The sequence below is a fragment of the Chelonia mydas genome, chromosome 3 (genome assembly GCF_015237465.2).
Source record: "Chelonia mydas isolate rCheMyd1 chromosome 3, rCheMyd1.pri.v2, whole genome shotgun sequence".
NCBI classification, from domain to species: Eukaryota; Metazoa; Chordata; order Testudines; family Cheloniidae; genus Chelonia; species Chelonia mydas.
Window position 1 is genome coordinate 25,078,278 of NC_057851.1, and position 18,668 is coordinate 25,096,945.

An 18,668-nucleotide genomic window follows, 5' to 3' on the forward strand; every position below is an offset into this window, starting at 1 on the left:
GTTGTTTTAAAACTTTCACTTTCTGATGGCCCATATATTTTCACACAGTTTTAAAAAAAAGTATTTAGTTTAAATTTAGTTGAAAAGTTGGTTAGTAATTTCTTGCTCTTATTTTCCTAGAAACTTGCATTAAATGGTCAGGTTTCATGACGCATTCTCTTGAAAATAGTACAATGCCTTACAAAAGAAGAAACTAATTTTCTGTTATTTTTTTAAAACTTTCAAAATAAGTACCAGGAGGTACTATTTTTATTTAAACAGAATCTAAATAAATCCTGTTGCCATTTATTTTTCAGGAAGAGTAAAGATTCTGGCATATTTCGCTCAGCATGCAGTCCCTTTCATCTGGTCAAGTGGGAATTGAAATTTCCAATTGATTGTTCAGAGGCTGGCAGGAGGTCCTCTCTTTAGATCATCTTATTACTATTAATAATCAGGGAGTGCTCACATTTACAGGTTTTGTTGCAGGCAGACAGTTGTTGATGCCTTTTTAATGACAATGATAGATTTGGTGATTAAATGTCTTCCTTGTTTTTGTACATTTAAAAAAAAAATCAGTGGGGCAAGATTTCACCTAAGTCATTTTGGCCACCCTGTTTAGTGTGTAAAATTCTGTCTCAAGTTGTTGAACTGAAAACTGGTAGTTCATATCCTCCTGCCAGCATAACTGTAGAAAAGTGATTTTCTTTTGATAGGTTTAAATTCAGTATATTGTGTTGGGAAACTAACCATTATAACTTACTGGCTATTAAAACATCAACAATATGTATGTATATAAGTGTATTGTAAATATTACCTTACTGTACATTTGTGTGATTATCGTCAGTGGAATATAATTACATAATTTACAGCATAGTGAAATCTGTTTTATGTTTTAATATGTAAGCTGTATAAAACATGGAAAGAACAGGCACAGACCTCTTGGTAGTGTAACAATTAGTGACACATGAATCACTGCAGATGTATCAAATATTAATTTAAACCCTTTATTTCAGGTAGGCCTGATCCAGTAACCCAAATTTGCAAAACGCAGACCCTAAATTTTGAAAAACCAGACCTGAACCAGCCATTATTGAGTTTGGATCCAGGTGTCTGCCAAAACATGCGTATGTGTGGGAAGGGTGGGAAATCAGAATAGGCAGAAATCTCACAAGATCTGTTTGCAGCTTGTGAGAATTACTATATTTGGTTAATGTCTCACAAAGCACCAGAATTTCAGAATCCGTGAACATACATACAGCTGCCAGTATTCTCACATCAGTGCAGGTAATACAGACCAACAACATCAAATGGAGGAACTGGAGAGAACCCTATTTTGGATAGCTCTGAGATGAAAGATTAAAGTTTTTCACCAGCGAAGGGTGTAAAGACAACAGTCCCCTTCTGAGAATCCGGATGGCTTAGTTGTGGTCTTTGGAAATCCACACAATCCTGGGTTTCTATGTTAAGATTGTTCATCAGATGTTGAAGAAGTTGGCAGCTGGTATCAAGTGGAATGCCTAGAGGTCGGTCCTGGGGCCAGTTTTGTTCAATATCTTTATTAATGATCTGGACGATGGGATAGATTGCACCCTCAGCAAGTTCGCGGATGACACTGGGGGGAGAGGTAGATACGCTGGAGGGTAGGGATAGGGTCCAGAGTGACCTAGACAAATTGGAGTATTGGGCCCAAAAAAGTTGGATGAGGTTCAAGAAGGACAAGTGCAAAGTCCTGCACTTAGGACGGAAGAATCCTATGCACCACTACAGGCTGGGGACTGACTGGCTAAGCAGTAGTTCTGCAGAAAAGGACCTGGGGGTTACAGTGGATGAGAAGCTGGATATGAGTCAGCAGTGTGCCCTTGTTGCCAAGAAGGCTAATAGCATATTGGGCTGCATTAGTAGGAGCATTGCCAGCAGATTGAGGGAAGTGATTATTTCCCTCTGTTCGTCACTGGTGAGGCCACATCTGGAGTATTGTGTCCAGTTTTGTTCCCTCTCCACCCCCCCCCCCCCCGCGCCCCGAAAGGATGTGGATAAATTGGAGAGAGTCCAGCGAAGGGCAACAAAAATGATTAGGGGTCTGGAACACATGACTTATGAGGAGAGGCTGAGAGAACTGGGATTGTTTAGTCTGCAGAAGAGAAGAATGAGGGGGGATTTGATAGATGCTTTCAACTACCTGAGAGGTGGTTCCAAAGAGGATGGTTCTAGACTATTCTCAGTGGTAGAAGAGGACAGGACAAGGAGTAATGGTCTCAAGTTGCAGTGGAGGAGCTCTAGGTTGGATATTAGGAAAAACTGTTTCACTAGGAGGGTGGTGAAATACTGGAATGGGTTGCCTAGCGAGGTGGTGGAATCTCCATCCTTAGAGGTTTTTAAGGCCTGTCTTGACAAAGCCCTGGCTGGGATAATTTAGTTGGTGTTGGTCCTGCTTTGAGCAGGGGGTTGGACTAGATGACCTCCTGAGGTCTCTTCCAACCTTAATCTTCTATGAATATATGATTCAGTGGCCAGTATGCCCAACCTCCCCTTTTTGATAAACTTCAGTGTATTAACAGAACAGTGGGACTAGTTGAGCAAATAAACACTTTCATAACCTTCAAAAATGTAAATGGCTGGTGTCCACAATATCATGAGATTAGAATTTAATGAGAAAAAGAATGTTCTACTAGTCAAAAAATCAGCTATGGGATTAAAAAAGTGCAACATTGTTTGTAACTCTGCTTGTGGTTAGCTTGCTGCTAAATGAGACTGATGATTGAAATAACTCATTAACCAAACTCTTATCAGTATGTCCTGATGCCATTTTGTGTTTGTTCTGGGCATTTGGCCTTATTAACTCATGGTGGTGATAATGCTGAGGCTATTTCTAACATTTGTTGTTGTGTGTTGCATAAACTCGCAGGAAGAAATCAGCATTCCTTCTAGCCAGTCTGCTGACTTCTTGTATTGGACCACCGCTAAAACCATGAAAGTTCTGTCTAATACAACTACAACGACAAAAGCCATGCTGCATGCAGTCAGTGATGGACAATGGTGGAAGAGGTCATTAACTTATCTTCGGCCATTACATGTAAGAAGTCACTAAAATCTCTCCTACTGTCTTTGGTTTCACTAATGGATAACTGTATAGGCCATATTCCTTCACAAGGATCTGCTAGTCCTGCTTCTGGAACCACTGGCAGTCACATTGACATCAAGGGGCCATGGATGACTTTTAATGTTTTCTTATATTTTGTTAATCTTTCTTTTCCAAAATGAATAATACATACTGTTGTTGTCGTGGTTTTTTTAGCATTAGCTATGTCATCAAAGAAGAGCAAAAGGCCAATACTAGTAAAATGTCAGGGTGTTTGTGGTGGGAGCTATAAGCAGTTGAAGCACCATTAAAGCATAGTGTCGTACTTTCTATTACAATTTAGAAAATCTCTTTACCTTCCTATTCATTTAAGGTCCTATTCTTCACTTTTCCTTCCATATGTATGTTCATTTTTACTAGTCTTTTTTTTTATGACGTCTGTGATTCTCTGACTAATTCTGCTAAGTTTTCTTTTTGTTTTTAATAATTGATGAATAGCTGAAACATGGGTCCTGATCTTGCAGTTTGTCATATGTAGTTAGCATACTCCTCTATTAAGCCCCATTGACTTCAGTGGAGTTCTGCATGGGTTCCATGTACGGAGTCCATTGCAGGATCTCCTCCCATCTGAACATATGACTAATAGACTTTAAAGCAAGATTTCATTATTACCAGGTGTCACGCTATCTGGAATGGCTCACGACCATGAGTGCATATCTCAGGGCAAACTGTAACAACAGGCAGATACCCCAAACTGGTTGTAAAATTTAATTATATAACACAGCAAGCCAGTGACAAATGTGAACTCCTGGATTACTATGCCAGTCTTATCATGGGGACACAAACAGTCCTCTTAGAGTATCTAGTCTATCTTGCCATCCAGGTAAACTGGACTTTGTGATAAAAGGTCACTTATACAAAAATCACATGACATTTAGGTTGCTTCCAGTCCAAGAGACTAGTCGCTTACCGTAGATCTTACACCAAAGACAACATGGGCAGCCAATTATATAATAAACTAACTAAAGGTTTATTAGCTAAAAAAAGGAAATGAGAGTTATTGAGAGATTAAAGCAGGTAAAATATATGGACAGGTGAGTCACAGTTTACAATTCCAAATAGTGACAGTGATGTAATAAATTGCTAGTTTCCCAAGTCTTTTCAGGGTACTCAGATTGTGTCTGAGGATCTCTGCTTTGCATCTGGTACACTTCCCTGTTAGAGTCCAAACAGTTCAGAGATGAAGGATCTTTCCTTGAATCCATACTTTATAACTTCTTCTCACAGAAAATAAACTGGAAGTGTCACTACATGGGTGGGCTTTTCCTTTGACGACAGAGAGTGAGGAATGAATTTTGAGTCTTTGACCTCTGATCATCACACACAATGACCACTGGCTTTGAAATTAGCACTTTTCTGTTAAAGTTCTTCATTTGCATTCCATAAGGCTTCTTTCTCGTTTGATGGGTTATTTATTTACAGGGGTATACACAATGTAAATGTTTGCTACTACATTATAAAGGGATACAGATAAGTAAAAACAATGCATGTAACACCCCATTAGTTTTCATGAAGTTTAAACTCCAGATACACTCTTATGCATTTATCAATCACTTTGATCTATGCTAGTACAAAAGTGAATTGGCCTGGGGCTCTGACATGAATTGGCACCTGGTCGACAAGCGCCACGCCAGGCTTAATTCTGCTTATTCCCTCCAGGGCCAAGAATTTGGAGATGTATTAAAAAGCAGTTCTGGAGCCAATGCTGCAGTGGAAAAGCAGAGCTGTCATCCCTTTTATGAATCTCTAATTGTTGCTCCCTGTGTTGCAGAAGTAAGTTTAAGATGCATTAAGAGTTAAAGTACACTTATAGAAGCATTAAAAGAAGACTGTGCACTTTTCTGAGGAGCTCAAAACTATGGGTGACCTTGTAACTCCCCCGCCTCAGCGAGAGAGATGTTTGCTTGTGCTAAACTTGGTGACAACTGCTTCACACCCCACTCTGTTAGCAACCACACACAAATTTCTCACGATTATGCCAGCCCTTACTTTACCTTGCAGGTAACACTTTGTGCCACCCCAGTTCCCAAGCGCCCTGGAAGAGCGTTCCCATGTAGCATCCAGCCCCTGACACTGGAACCTCATAGTAATTGCCAAATCTGCTGTCTCCAAAGAAACAGTGTACATACCAGCTTGTTTGATTCAACTAAGAATTCATATTTTGCTTACTATTACAGTACAGAGATCTACTTACGATAAAACAAAGAGAAGTTTATTAGCGAAGATAGAGTTTTAACTCATATTGCGTAAAGGTAGTAGAATCAGAATTGATTACAAATAAAACAAAAGTATAACATGCTTTTAAGAGACTAAACATAACTAGCAAGCTACAGTTCTTTGGCTAAAGCAGTTTTCTCACCCTCAAAGCCCTTTTGCAGAGTTCACTGATTCAGATCAGGATCCAGATTTTTCATGAATCACTTCCCTCTGCCACTAGTGTTCCTCAGTTAAATGGATCACCAAGGGTTCCCTTTCATCCTCCTCATATTCCAGAAATCCTTTGAAATGTATCCCTTTGAAGTGTACTCCCGGACAAAATTCTTCTTCCCTACTATTTGTTCTTTTGTGTGCTGATGCCATATTCTCTCTCTCATCCCTGTGTTGACTTAACATGCAAATGAAGTTTGCTTGGTGTTGACTTACATAGTGCGTGCTTTACATCAGAGAGCTAGGCAGAAAGGTAATGTAAAAACATTAATTTGTTTTGGAAAAACTTTATCTAGACTGTCTGTTTACATTCACAACGCTTATGATGACCAGTGTCATAGGTTTCATTTGACATATTAAGTCAACAGGAAAAAGCAAGTTAACAGGAGAACTATTAGGTTTTCTCTTGCTGCATAAGATCTCTGTCTAGAATTAAAAAAAAATAAAACCAAATTATATAATTGTATCTAATGTAATGTATTATAAAACATGTTTGTTTTTTTAAAAAAGGATATTTATCTTTGTCATATTAATGCAGATGTGGTTTGGTTTTTTTTGTAAGTCTGAAGTAGCCTATGCTGGATTCCAACACAGTTCTTCAGAAAGTTTTGCAGAAGTATTGCTGAGAACAGGAAAATTAGCAGAAACTAAAAGTGAAGGAGAGGACCTATTTCCAGCTACAGAAGGTACATTGTTTTTTGTGTGATGTGTGTTTTATTTATAATATAATGTGTATGTATATACTGTACATGTTCATGTATTCAGTATAGTGTTCAAAAGTGATATTTTAGTATTTTCTAAAAAATTCATCATGGTTTAATTTCTAACAAAGAAAACATCTATAAAAAGTGGAAAACCCTTGGAGGGTGCAAAAAAGTGGTTTTTGGGTTTTTTTTAGGCTAGTAGGTCAGCAGAGTCTCTGGAAATCTTAAGAGAGTTCTAGATTGACCAATAATCAGGAAGTGTCACTTTTAGAAGGCTCACAGGTGCTTGGCCATTGTGACAGAAATAGCTGCGCACTTCCAGTGGTCCACAGACACAGTTTGAGAAGCAGTGGAGTGCAATAAAATGTCCATCAGATTATCTGCAGATAGGTATGTTCATCTATTGCAGTTAGAGTTAATATTCTTTGCCACTTTGCTAAAATGATCTTTGAATTATAGGTTTTCTTTCCCCAATTTTATTTAGTGCATAGTTCGTATTTAAAATTCCTGGATTCCCTAGAATTTCTCTTTACCAAAATTAAAATTTATCTAGGGACTATACTGAGAGTGATTCAAAACATACTTAAAAATGTCTTCACTAAAAAAGGACGCTTCACCAGGGAAGTAGATTGCATCACAGAACCGGCCACTCAGATACCCCGGGAGAATGTTTCAATACTGAGGGGGGAGAAAACAATGACCACATACCCCTAATTGAAAAGGAGTACTTTTGGCACCTTAGAGACTAACCAATTTATTTGAGCATAAGTTTTCGTGAGCTACAGCAGCTGTAGCTCACGAAAGCTTATGCTCAAATAAATTGGTTAGTCTCTAAGGTGCCACAAGTACTCCTTTTCTTTTTGCGGATACAGACTAACACGGCTGCTACTCTAATACCCCTAATTGGCATCTACCACCTTACACTGGAACCCGTATGGGTATTATCAAACAATTACAACCCATACAGGATCACATCCTGAAAAAAATCTTTCCCGAACCCCCTCTTCTGGCCTTCAAACAAACCTCCGGCCTTGCCAAGCTCATCAGAAGCAATCTGCCCACAGACCAGGACAAACCTACTTAAAGTGGCACCAGACCCTGCCAGAACAGATGAAAAACCTGCAGACATATCTCCACTGCTACAATGATCGATACGCCCACAAAACACTTTTCAATATCCATGGATCCTATACATACCTATCCCAACATATGGTGTACCTCATCCAGCGGATCATATGCCCCAACACCCTTAAATACGGGTGAATACCAATATGGGTGAAGCCCAATAACACCAATATGGGTGAAGCCAGACAATCATTACACCCTTAAATAAACTCTCTCAGAAAAATAAGACAAAAACACCGTGTCACCCGTTGGTGAACACTTTTATCACCCCATATCTGTCTGCTCAGTCCTCATCCTTAAAGGAGATGTGCACAACACTTTCAAAAGACAAACCTGGGAACTTAAATTCATAAGTGTGCTAGACATTAAAAGCTGTGGACTTAAGAGACACTGGTTTTAATGCTCATTAAATCAGTTTGTAGCACGCTCTATTACCTGCTAACCCTTAATTGGTGTGCTACATTATGTGTGAACCCCATGTGTTTAATAGTCCTGTCCCAACTTCTGTTTAGCTTAGACACTCTGGTTATCTTCCCCAGACAAAAAGAAGAGTTCTGTGAAGCTCGAAAGCTTGTCCCTTCCCGCACCCTCACCTACTTTGGGTGTGTCATTAAAAGTGAAACATTCTCATGTTAGTACTTCCATTTTTTCTCCTAGCTATGATTATATATCTTTTTCACTTTAGTTGCCTCCTGCCGGTTTAAGAAATGAACTGTTTAAATATTTACATGCTGCTAGTGTCCTTTGAAGGAAGATGTCTGTCTAATGCATTACTCTGTGGAGCGTTCTGGCATGACAAATTAGTGTATTAGATCACATGAAATGTGAGTAAACTCTCACAATTTAATCATGAGGCTCACAATATTTTCATTTTTTTTCATAAAGCTCTAGCTTCTAGTGATTGAGAAACTCTGCTTTATTTTATTTATTTTATTAGGCTTCTAGCCCTTATGGTTCTGGATAAAAGCTTGAAAACGAGGATTCTAAAGGTTAAATTATCAAAAGGCAAATAAGAACCACAATGCAACCGTAACTCGGTCCCTCTCTAGCTGGCAATAGATACTGGGAATAGTTCAATAAAGGTGATGCCATAGTCAGTAGGCATGGTGAAGTGCCGTGAGACGGTGTCATTGTTCATGTTGTGTTCCACAAATTTTAATTGCAGCATGTCTCTCCATGCACTCTAGCTGCATTCATTGTGTTAGGTGTAGCTGTATTGGAGGGTGGAGGTACTGGCTGGAGCAAGTTAGAAGCTGTGATATGAGGTGTGAACCTTCAGGAATCAAATATGTCTCTTTCAGTGCTGAGTTCTGTAGGCTGTATCAGTAGGCAGGATTTATGAATTATGTGTCTTACCATGAGTCAGTATTAAAACACACATTAAATATAGTAACAACATTTGCTATAAACCTGAGGCCCACCCAACATGCTATACAAACTCCAGGTCCCAGTGGAGGGAGGGGGGCCCTCGGGGCTCTGGCTGCTTGGTGGGGGTGGGGGGAGCTTGGGCATAGGTGCAGTTTGACTTCTATTATGGTGGGGGGGACAGGGCTTGGCGGGTCCTAGGGAGGGAGCCCCACCTCCACCGCCGACTCACCCTCAGGAGGCACCCAGCCTGTCTGGTTTGGAGGGGGAACGGGGGGCTGCTTCTCGAGGGCTCTGCTGGCCCCAGGTGGCTCTTACCAGCTGCACGAGCAGTCACAGCGGGCTGGGAGCTGAGGAGGAGCTGGAGCCCCAGGCACCAGCATCAGGAGGAGATGGAAAGAGCAGCCAGGGTAGCAGCCGCCTCGCACTGCCCGGCTCTGGCTTCCCACCTCTTACCTGGCCAGGAACTGGGGTAGGGGAGGAGGTAAGGCTGTGTGTGGAGCTGCCCCTGGGACTGCCTTGCTCTGGTTAAATTTGGAGGGACAATGCCACCTCCCGTATCTCCAACACTCTGCCCATGGGCTTGGGGTTTCTGCCCCGGGGGTGCTGGGGCTTGGGGTTTTGCAGACCTCCTGAAACCAGCCACTGACCCCTGGTGTGTTTGAGGACATTACTACAGCATTGTTATTTGAGGAACTACATATGCAGAAACCGACAGACTTCATTGCTGTTCACACCATCTAAACAATGGTTGCAATGACACGGGCCTATCAATTTACCTTGAATTTTAATTTAGAGGATGTCCCCCCCTTCTTTCTTGGGAGGGGTAGGGTGCATCTGACATGCTCACAGCCTTTGGCTGCACTCTTCTCCTTTTCCACATGTGGATGGGAGGTAGAGGCTGCTGGTTTGGTGGGTCAGGGCTTTGCATGGCACCCATGATGCTCTGATTAGCCAGTTCAGGTGAGACAGAGGGAATGGATTGGATCCCCTGCCATTCCACTGAAGAATATAAGGCCTCTCTTGGATGTGGACAGTATTCTACACGTGTGTTGCTCCCACACATCTTTGGTTAACTGTAGTGTTACTGGTTCTCCTGGTATGCTATGGGCCTGGCCAGATTGTATTTTTGGCATCCAGAAGTGATTTTTCTGATAGCCAAGACTGGCCATATGTCCACACTTTTTTTTTTTTTAAATCTTCCCCATACAAACCTGGAGGTTTGGTGATGAAGTAGAAGATGGGGTATGTAATGGGGCTCAGACTCACCACCGCTGCACCTCCTCCTGGTTGCCCCGGGAATTAGCTCATTCAGCCATGGAGCACTCTCTGCAGGTGGTGTCCCACCCATTGCTCTACTCTGCGGTGCTCTCTGGGACCCGCATTGCTCCCTGGCTTGCAGGGTCCTTTTCTGGACAGAGCCCTCTGGCTGTGCCCCACTCGGTTCTCTCCCGTTCCAGGGGTATCCACAAGTTCTCAATCTGCACCTGCCCTCGTGACCAACTGCAGCCCCAGAGTCTAGCCCCTGGCCTCAGGGGCAAGCCACAGTCTGTATTGGGCCATGTTCCTCCATGGCCAAGTGTAGTGTAAGGGGGAGGGGGGGCCAGGCCCGCCCACTACCCTGGATCCTGCCCAGGGACTCTCTGGCGGCAGCCATATCCTGCTCTCCTTCTCTGCCCTCTACTGCTTGCGCTCCCGGGGCCACCTCCTCTTTGGCCCTTGCACCTTCTCGGCCCTTTCTTTCAGGGGCCTGAGCCTGGCAGGTATCAGGCTGGAGCTTTTCCTCTGTTCCCCTGAGCCTGCCCAGTGCTGCTCTATCTAAGGTGCTATCTCTGGGAGCCAGTCCTTTTCCCTTGCTTGTCAGGGAGAGACTCCTGTCTCTTCTGCTTTGCAGCCTTTATATAGGGCCCAGCCTGGCCCTGATTGGCTGCCTTTCTGCCCTTCTCTGATTGACTGGGTTTTGCGCAGCCACTGCAAGGGCTGCTGTTAACTCCTCGTCTGCCATAGTGGGGCAACTGCCCCACTACAGGTAGAATTAGAAATTTGTTGCAGCTAATGGCCAGTATTGTGCCAGGAGGCTGCTAGTGAAGTCAGCTCCTGAAGCAAGCCTGAGCATAGTCCCAGATCACTGTCATTGATCCCCAGTGGTTTCAGGGCAGGGGATGGCTTAAAGTTCAGGTTGATCTTCATTTTCTTGAACATGTAGCCCATCCATTGTGTTCAGTAGACATTGGATCTGTTTCTAAGTGCATAGTAAACAGTTTAGGTCCTGAGGTTTCCTTAGCGTTTTCAGTAATCACAGTGAAAAATGAATTGAAATTTTCCAGATTTTCATAGAAATGCTTTGAGTTCTACACAAACACAGTAATTTTTCCACAGAGAGTTCTGCATAAGAACATAAGACCAGCCACATTGGGTCATACCTATGGTCCATCTAGCCCCGTATCCTGTCTTCCGATAATAGCCAATACCAGGTGCTTCAGAACAGGGCAGTCATCGAGTGATCCATCCCCTATTGTTCACTCCTAGCTTCTTTTGTGAAGTGCAACTTTTTTTCTAGTGAAACTGACAAAAACCAAAGAGCATAATTATATTGACACTTGGACCTTTGTCTAACAATGTCTAACAATGTTTGTTAAAATGCAAACTGTTTTATGCATCCAAGAGCTGTTCCAGAAGGAAAGAAAAACACACAAGCAATAAATAAAGTTTGGCAAATCCATCAGTGACTCTAATATTTTATAGTCACAAATTCTTTAGTTTCTTCAATTGGGTATTTTGGAACGTCAATGCCCAGTTTGCACTGACAGTGTTATAATTTAATTTATTGGAACGTGGATAGAAAAGTAAAGGCTGCACATAATGTGAGTATCTGGCAGTTTTGTGAGCATCACCTAGAATGATGGGTAAATGGCAGTCTCCTTTTAAGATGGTATGAGTTTTCTCAGGACATCTCAGATTGGGTCACAGGACCATAAGCTGTTATTTTTTTCCTCTTTTCATTATTATAGGCTTTGCAGTTTGATGAAGATATGAGTTTTGGCAAAACTCCTTCAGTGATTAGTAATGAAGGCATTCAACCAAAATACTTGTCTCCTGAATTTATTTCTTTAGTTTTTGTCAGATATACAGGTTGTGTTTTGGTTTTTTTGATTTTTTTTTTTAAAAGGGAACCCTAAAATCAGACCAGTCATCTTCATTTTTGCATGCAAGTAATAGACTGCAAGTTGTGAATAAATTGAGGAACTGTCTTGTCAAGCTTGAACGAAATAGAAGTATTGCATTTTAAAGCATACGGAAGTTTGAGGCCTAACATTTGCAAGCCTTGTAAAAACAAAGCTTAAGATTGTGGCTTGTGGTCAGGACGTGCTGCAACCAGATAACAATTTATGCTGACTCCTATGTACTTATCAACCCCAGATTACCCACATTCAAAATCTAATGGGCTACCGAAAATAAATAGCCCTCAATTATACGAACTACTAACAATTGGACAAAAAAATTAAATGTTCATCAATTATACAACTAGGGCAACCACATAAACAATGTGGCCCACCCTGATTGGTTGGTCTGTTCTAAAACACGGCCGTCAGATCAGATAAAAAGAACGAAGGCACGGGACTGTGTGTGTGTGTGTGTGTGTGTGTGTTTTCGGTAAACCTGACCCATACCCCCTGAACCGAAGGGATGTGCACTTCGACTGTCTGTACCTGGCTAGTGCGGAAAGCGGCCAACTGAAGGGTCATGTATTTTTGGACGAATGCAGAGTAAGTCTATGGAGTAAAGAAGTCTGGCTGCTCGAGTCGAATTGATCATAGTTGTATCATACTGTAGCATAAAATCAGTAGTAAGTTGCTGATGCATAATACCTTTGCATGTATTAGTGCTTGTCTTTAAGTAGTCTGAGCAAATGCATGTAGCACTGTTGTTCATCAGCTTTATGTTGCCTTTGAAATACTTTGTCACCAGGAATACAGAGCTGGTGAATAATAGCTTTACTTATAAAAAGAACAGGAGCACTTGTGGCACCTGTGAGACTAACAAATTTATTAGAGCATAAGCTTTTGTGGGCTACAGCCCACTTCATCGGAACATATAGTAAGAAGAAATATATATACATACAGATAAGTTGTCCATAATGAGCAAAAAGCTTACATTTTATAAGAGCTCTGGAGCAAGTTTCAAGGCTTTTACAGCATACTTGGAGAAGAATCTCTCTTTTAAAGTGAAACTATAGGCTTTTTATCCCTGATGACTTCAAATTATTTTGATAACCGGTGTCTTCAGAATTATCAAAAGAGACAGAAGATCCACTTCAGAGAAATTCCACCAAACTGCTCCTTTCAAATGCACTAAAAAACCAACAAATCAGGAAATTCGATGTCTTATGAAGAACATCACTCAGACATTGCCAATGGGTGGAAAATGGAAGAGATTTAGTTCCAGTTACTTTCAGATGACCCAGAAAACAGTTATAGCCCAATTCTGTACCTCTGAGCCCCCCCCAACCTTTATTGGGTTACAGAAAAATTCACAGTGCAGTGTTTGGGAGCAATCATGGCAGTTTGAAGAAGGCTACTTATTATGTATATTGGACTATGAAGATGCTTAAATTCACATCTGGTGATGATACATCCATATCATAGAATCATAGAATAACAGAGTTGGAAGGGACCTCTGGAGGCCATCTAGTCCAACCCCCTGCCCAGAGCAGGACCAATCCCAACTAAATCATCCCAGCCAGGGCTTTGTCAAGCCTGACCTTAAAAACTTCTAAGGAAGGGGATTCCACCACCTCCCTAGGTAACGCATTCCAGTGTTTCACCATCCTCCTAGTGAAAAAGTTTTTCCTAATATCCAACCTAAACCTCCCCCACTGCAACTTGAGACCATTACTCCTTGTCCTGTCATCTTCTACCACTGAGAATAGTCTAGACCCATCCTCTTTGGATCCACCTTTCAGATAGTTAAAAGCAGCTATCAAATCCCCCCTCATTCTTCTCTTCCGTAGACTAAACAATCCCAGTTCCCTCAGCCTCTCCTCATAAGTCATGTGTTCCAGTCCCCTAATCATTTTTGTTGCCCTTCGCTGGACTCTCTCCAATTTATCCACATACTTCTTGTAGTGTGGGGCCCAAAATTGGACACAGTACTCCAGATGAGGCCTCACCAATGTCGAATAGAGGGGAATGATCACGTCCCTTGATCTGCTGGCAGTGCCCCTACTTATACAGCCCAAAATGCCATTGGCCTTCTTGGCAACAAGGGCACACTGTTGACTCATATCCAGCTTCTCGTCCACTGTCACCCGTAGGTCCTTCTCTGCAGAACTGCTGCCTAGCCATTCGGTCCCTAGTCTGTAGCGGTGCATTGGATTCTTCCGTCCTAAGTGCAGGACTCTGCCCTTGTCCTTGTTGAACCTCATCAGATTTCTTTTGGCCCAATCCTCCAATTTGTCTAGGTCCCTCTGTATCCTATCCTTACCCTCCAGTGTATCTACCACTCCTCCCAGTTTAGTGTCATCCGCAAACTTGCTGAGGGTACAATCCACACCATCCTCCAGATCATTAATGAAGATATTAAACAAAACCAGCCCCAGGACCGACCCTTGGGGCACTCCGCTAGATACCAGCTGCCAACTAGACATGGAGCCATTGATCACTACCCGTTGAGCCCGACATTCTAGCCAACTTTCTACCCACCTTGTAGTGCTTCCATCCAGCCCATACTTCTTTAACTTGCTGACAAGAATACTGTGGGAGACCGTGTCAAAAGCTTTGCTAAAGTCGAGGAATAACACGTCCACTGCTTTCCTTTCATCCACAGAACCCGTTATCTCATCATAGAAGGCAATTAGATTAGTCAGGCATGACTTTCCCTTGGTGAATCCATGCTGACTGTTCCTGATCACTTCCTGTCGTCTAAGTGCTTCAGAATGTATCTCAGATTTCCAGTAAGGAAGCAAATTAGTTTATTCTCAGGAGCTAGCCTAAGATTGCAGAACCAACTCCTTAAGGGTCTAAGAACAACCACATTCCTCACCGCTTTCCAGACCAAGTTCAAGGCAAGCTTCTTTGACCTTGCTGTCACTAATATAAATCTATAACACAATATGTATAAAAATATATTGTATACTATAATGTATTTTTTTTAAATCCACATGCAACTTCTCCATTAGGAAAAGAAGGGAAAAAGAAGGAAAAAAACGGTATGACTGTCACTAGTCATACTGCTTAATGCAGTCTTGGAAAGCACTTGGGCACCGTGCTGATGGGCATGGTACAGGAACCTGAATAGAATAATAGATTGCCTTTTGGCCTTGTCTTGGTGCCATGATTGTTCACACAATTGCTTGGGAGTACTGAATGGCTAACTACATAGGAGTATGGTGTTTGTGTACCTGGACAATTGGCTCATTAAGGACAATATTTTGAAAAAGATCCAAAGATTAGTCATGCAGGTTCTGGGTTCATTAGGATTTTCAAGGAAAAAAAACAAAACACACAACCTAGAATACCAGCCTCTCTATAGCTAGAGAACATCAATAAAATGTTAACAAATTCCTATGCAAGTCATTAGCCTTACCATTGTATTTCCTGCCCTGAACATAGGGAACTTCGCAAATAACCTTAGTTGCAAAAGCAACAACATTCAGATTTTAATAGTAACTATGTTAGGAGCTCTGTTAGATATCTTAACTCAGACAGGATCCAGGACATGTTGAGTCTAGCCAGAGCTAGAAGCTTTTGTCAAAAGCCAAGTTATCAGCATAGATCGTGATGATCACATTTGTAGTCTTGGTACCTGTGGCCTGGTGCCACCTGAGGAACTTCTGTGGTCACGTTGCATCCAAAGACTTGCTTATTGCATCTGGCTGAGGGAGAACATCACAACCACCACAGTTTGATGGAAGTCCAGTGGCAACCTGCAATTATAAATAGTCCTCCAAACTTTTTCATTTTAAATGAAGTAACCACATGAGCAATCCCACTCCCCTGGGATGAGGAGTTCACAAGAAGAGGCTGAAATACACAGGCCCCTTGGTAGGGAGCCCACAGGAGTGGTTCTTAGATCAGGGAGTATCAGAGTGTATCAAATCTCCTTTTAGGCCATGTGTATAATACACGGACGATAGCAGCATAGCTATGGTGCTGTAGCTATGTCAGCATAACCTCGTAGTGTAGACGCAGATGTCGGCGATGCAGAGGTTTTTCCGTCATTGTAGGAACTCCACATCCCGAGGCAGTGGTAACTAGATTGATGGAAGCATTGTTCTGTCAACCGAACTGCAACTACAATGGGTGTTAGGTGGACATAGCTACAGCACTCAGGAGTATGGCTTTTTCGCACCCCTGAGAGATGTAGCTATGTTGACCTAAATTGTAAGTTTCGTCAAGGCTGTTAAAAGGGGCAGGGTGCTAAGCATGCAGGGGTTATCGTTATTATATATTTTGGTGAAATCAAACTCCTGCTCTGCAAATAATAGAGAAAGTAAATGTGGTTTTGGCAGATTAATAATTATTCCTCATTTCAGTGTTTGATCCACGTTTTCTAAAAGTGTGTTTACAAAAGTTTGTACGTGATTCTTGGAACTGAGACTGGTTTTAAAAATTTAATATTTAGGTTGAGTGGGTTGAATATTAGTTTTGAGGAGATTACAAAAATCAAAGCAGATGCTACAGAATTCACGAGAGGCACAATGAGTGGGAAGAAAGTACAAGTACACATAATGTCACTGTGATCTAGTGGATTAAGCACTCCACCAGGAGTCAGAAGACCTGGGTTCTGTTTCTGACTCTGCCTCTGGTTTGCTGGGTGACCTTTGGCAAGTCACTGCACCTCTTTGCCTCACTAGCCCATCTGTAAAATGGGGATAATGATACTGACCTCTTTGTAAAGTGCGTTGAGATCTACTGATGGAAACATTATTACATCTTCCCGAAGTGAGCAGTGAATTTAGAAGTAGGATGGCTACATAGAGTAGACAAGATCCTTTGTCCCCTGCATGCCTCATAACCATGAGTTTTCCAGTTTCTCTTAAATGACTGAAGGCAGACTTTTATCCTGTCTGGGGCATAGGTCTACCCTCTCTGCTTTCCCCAGATTTATATTACATGTAAAGACTTACTTTTTAATGGGATTTATTAATTTCATTTTGTCAGGGTTTATTTTTAGCAATTTTTTGAGTTTTATGCAGTGACAGAAAATCAGTGTTTTGGGGGGCTTTTGTAAATGTCTTTTATATATACGGTAATGAATAATGTATAATGAATAATGGATATTGTATGCATTACTCATTGCAGTAGTATATACTCTGAGTAATCTCTTTGTAATGTTTCAAACAGCACTAGGTTAAAGTGCACTAGGGAACGTTTAGTGCACATTTGCAGGATCTGCACAAACCAAATATATGCAACTCTTTACTGTACTTTAGAAATCACACCCCTGTAGTCTGCATGACAGGTCTGGTTAAACAAGCCATTCAGGGACTGCACAAGGGGTGGGGGGCCAAGCAGCGGCGTGGGCTGCCCCAATAATTCGCTGCAGCGCAGAACTTCTCTGTGGTTGGGGCAGGGGCACAGAACATGCCCCTCCAAAAGCAGTGACGTTTAAATTCCTGTGCATGCCCCTGAAGCCCTTTAGGTACAAGTAACCATTTGTGGTGCATTTTCTGATGTTTTATTGGTTAAACACTGATTTCTTTTTATATTAGTATGTTTTATTGGTGTTTATCGTATAACACCTAAGATCAGAAGTCCTAATTAAATGCTTCCAAAGAAGTGCAAATGGCAGGATGCAGACCTTCATTGATGACATTTCTTGGACATCTTGACTCTTAAATTTTTTCCTCTCAGCCAGTTTAATTTGAAATTTAAATGCCCTGAAAGGGAACCAGCAAATTTGTTTTTGGAGTGTTGAACTCAAGATTTTCTTCAAGCACTCTCCTGTCCCCAGTCACCTGCCTGGCAGGGAAGAAGAAGTGGAAAGCCAAGAGCAGAAAACATGCTGTGGTCTCAGAGGTAGAGAGGGCTTGGCTTATCCTGCCTGGAGACTCTCACAGTTTGTCAGATGAAGTTCGTTCGTAACAATACTTATTGCTCATTCTCCTAGTGTCCTCTAGGATCTCTGTGATTCTTCTCTTCTGATAGGAAAGCACTGGCCAGGAAAATTGTGTCTTTTATTTGAAAATCAGTACTACATTAGGGGCTAACGTAAAGCCCATTGACTTCAATGGACTTTGGATCACAACCACAATTTCTCTGCAGTCTTTTGGTATCTCATCAGTTGGCAAACAGCTTTCAGAAATAATTGTCAGTGAAACAGTTAGCTAATTTTCTTAATTTTTTAGAATATGTATCATCCGGACCAGCTTCTTTGCTTCTTCTTTATCAATACTTAATTGTACAGGTCTTCCTTTAAAATAACACAATACTATATTGCTTTTTTATTTAAAGATGAAAAGTTGATTAATAATTGAGATTTTTGTTGTGTGCAGCTTTCAAGTAAATGTGATGCTCTAGCTTCGGGAAACAATGTATTTTACATTATTCCTCTGCTTGGTTTTCTTTGATGCTCATAACTTTATACTACTGCCTTGATTTTACAACCAACAGATTTAGTTGTTGTAAATCAGTGCAGAAAATGTTTCAGCAGTTTGGGATCTGACACTGCAGTATTTCATCTTTGGTTAATGTACAACTTTGGTTAATGTATAAATGCTTTGCCTGGAAGTTAAGGTAAATCAGGATTGCAGTTTAACTGTGACAAAGCTCTGTCCTTGTCTCCGTGGGTCCCGCATTTCCTGGTGGATTTCGCTAGCCTCAGAGGCTCACTGTGACCTTCCACGTAACTCTTCTCTCTCTCCAGACAAGGGTTACAGTCTACTCAGCCATTTTCATCATAAGCCAGCAAGGGAGGTGAGGAGA

The 18,668-nt window shown here is 41.6% G+C and overlaps 1 protein-coding gene across 4 annotated transcripts in view; it reads left to right on the forward strand.

The window, feature by feature from the left end:
* NBAS (NBAS subunit of NRZ tethering complex) overlaps window positions 1–18,668 on the forward strand; it is a 374,358-nt gene that overhangs the window by 174,124 nt on the left and 181,566 nt on the right. For all 4 annotated transcript variants that reach the window (XM_037894042.2, XM_043542251.1, XM_043542252.1 and 1 more), the window contains 3 exons: window positions 2,888–3,055; window positions 4,781–4,894; window positions 6,111–6,234. In XM_037894042.2, the coding sequence (XP_037749970.1) occupies window positions 2,888–3,055; window positions 4,781–4,894; window positions 6,111–6,234 (406 nt within the window). The remainder of the gene's footprint in view (window positions 1–2,887; window positions 3,056–4,780; window positions 4,895–6,110; window positions 6,235–18,668) is intronic.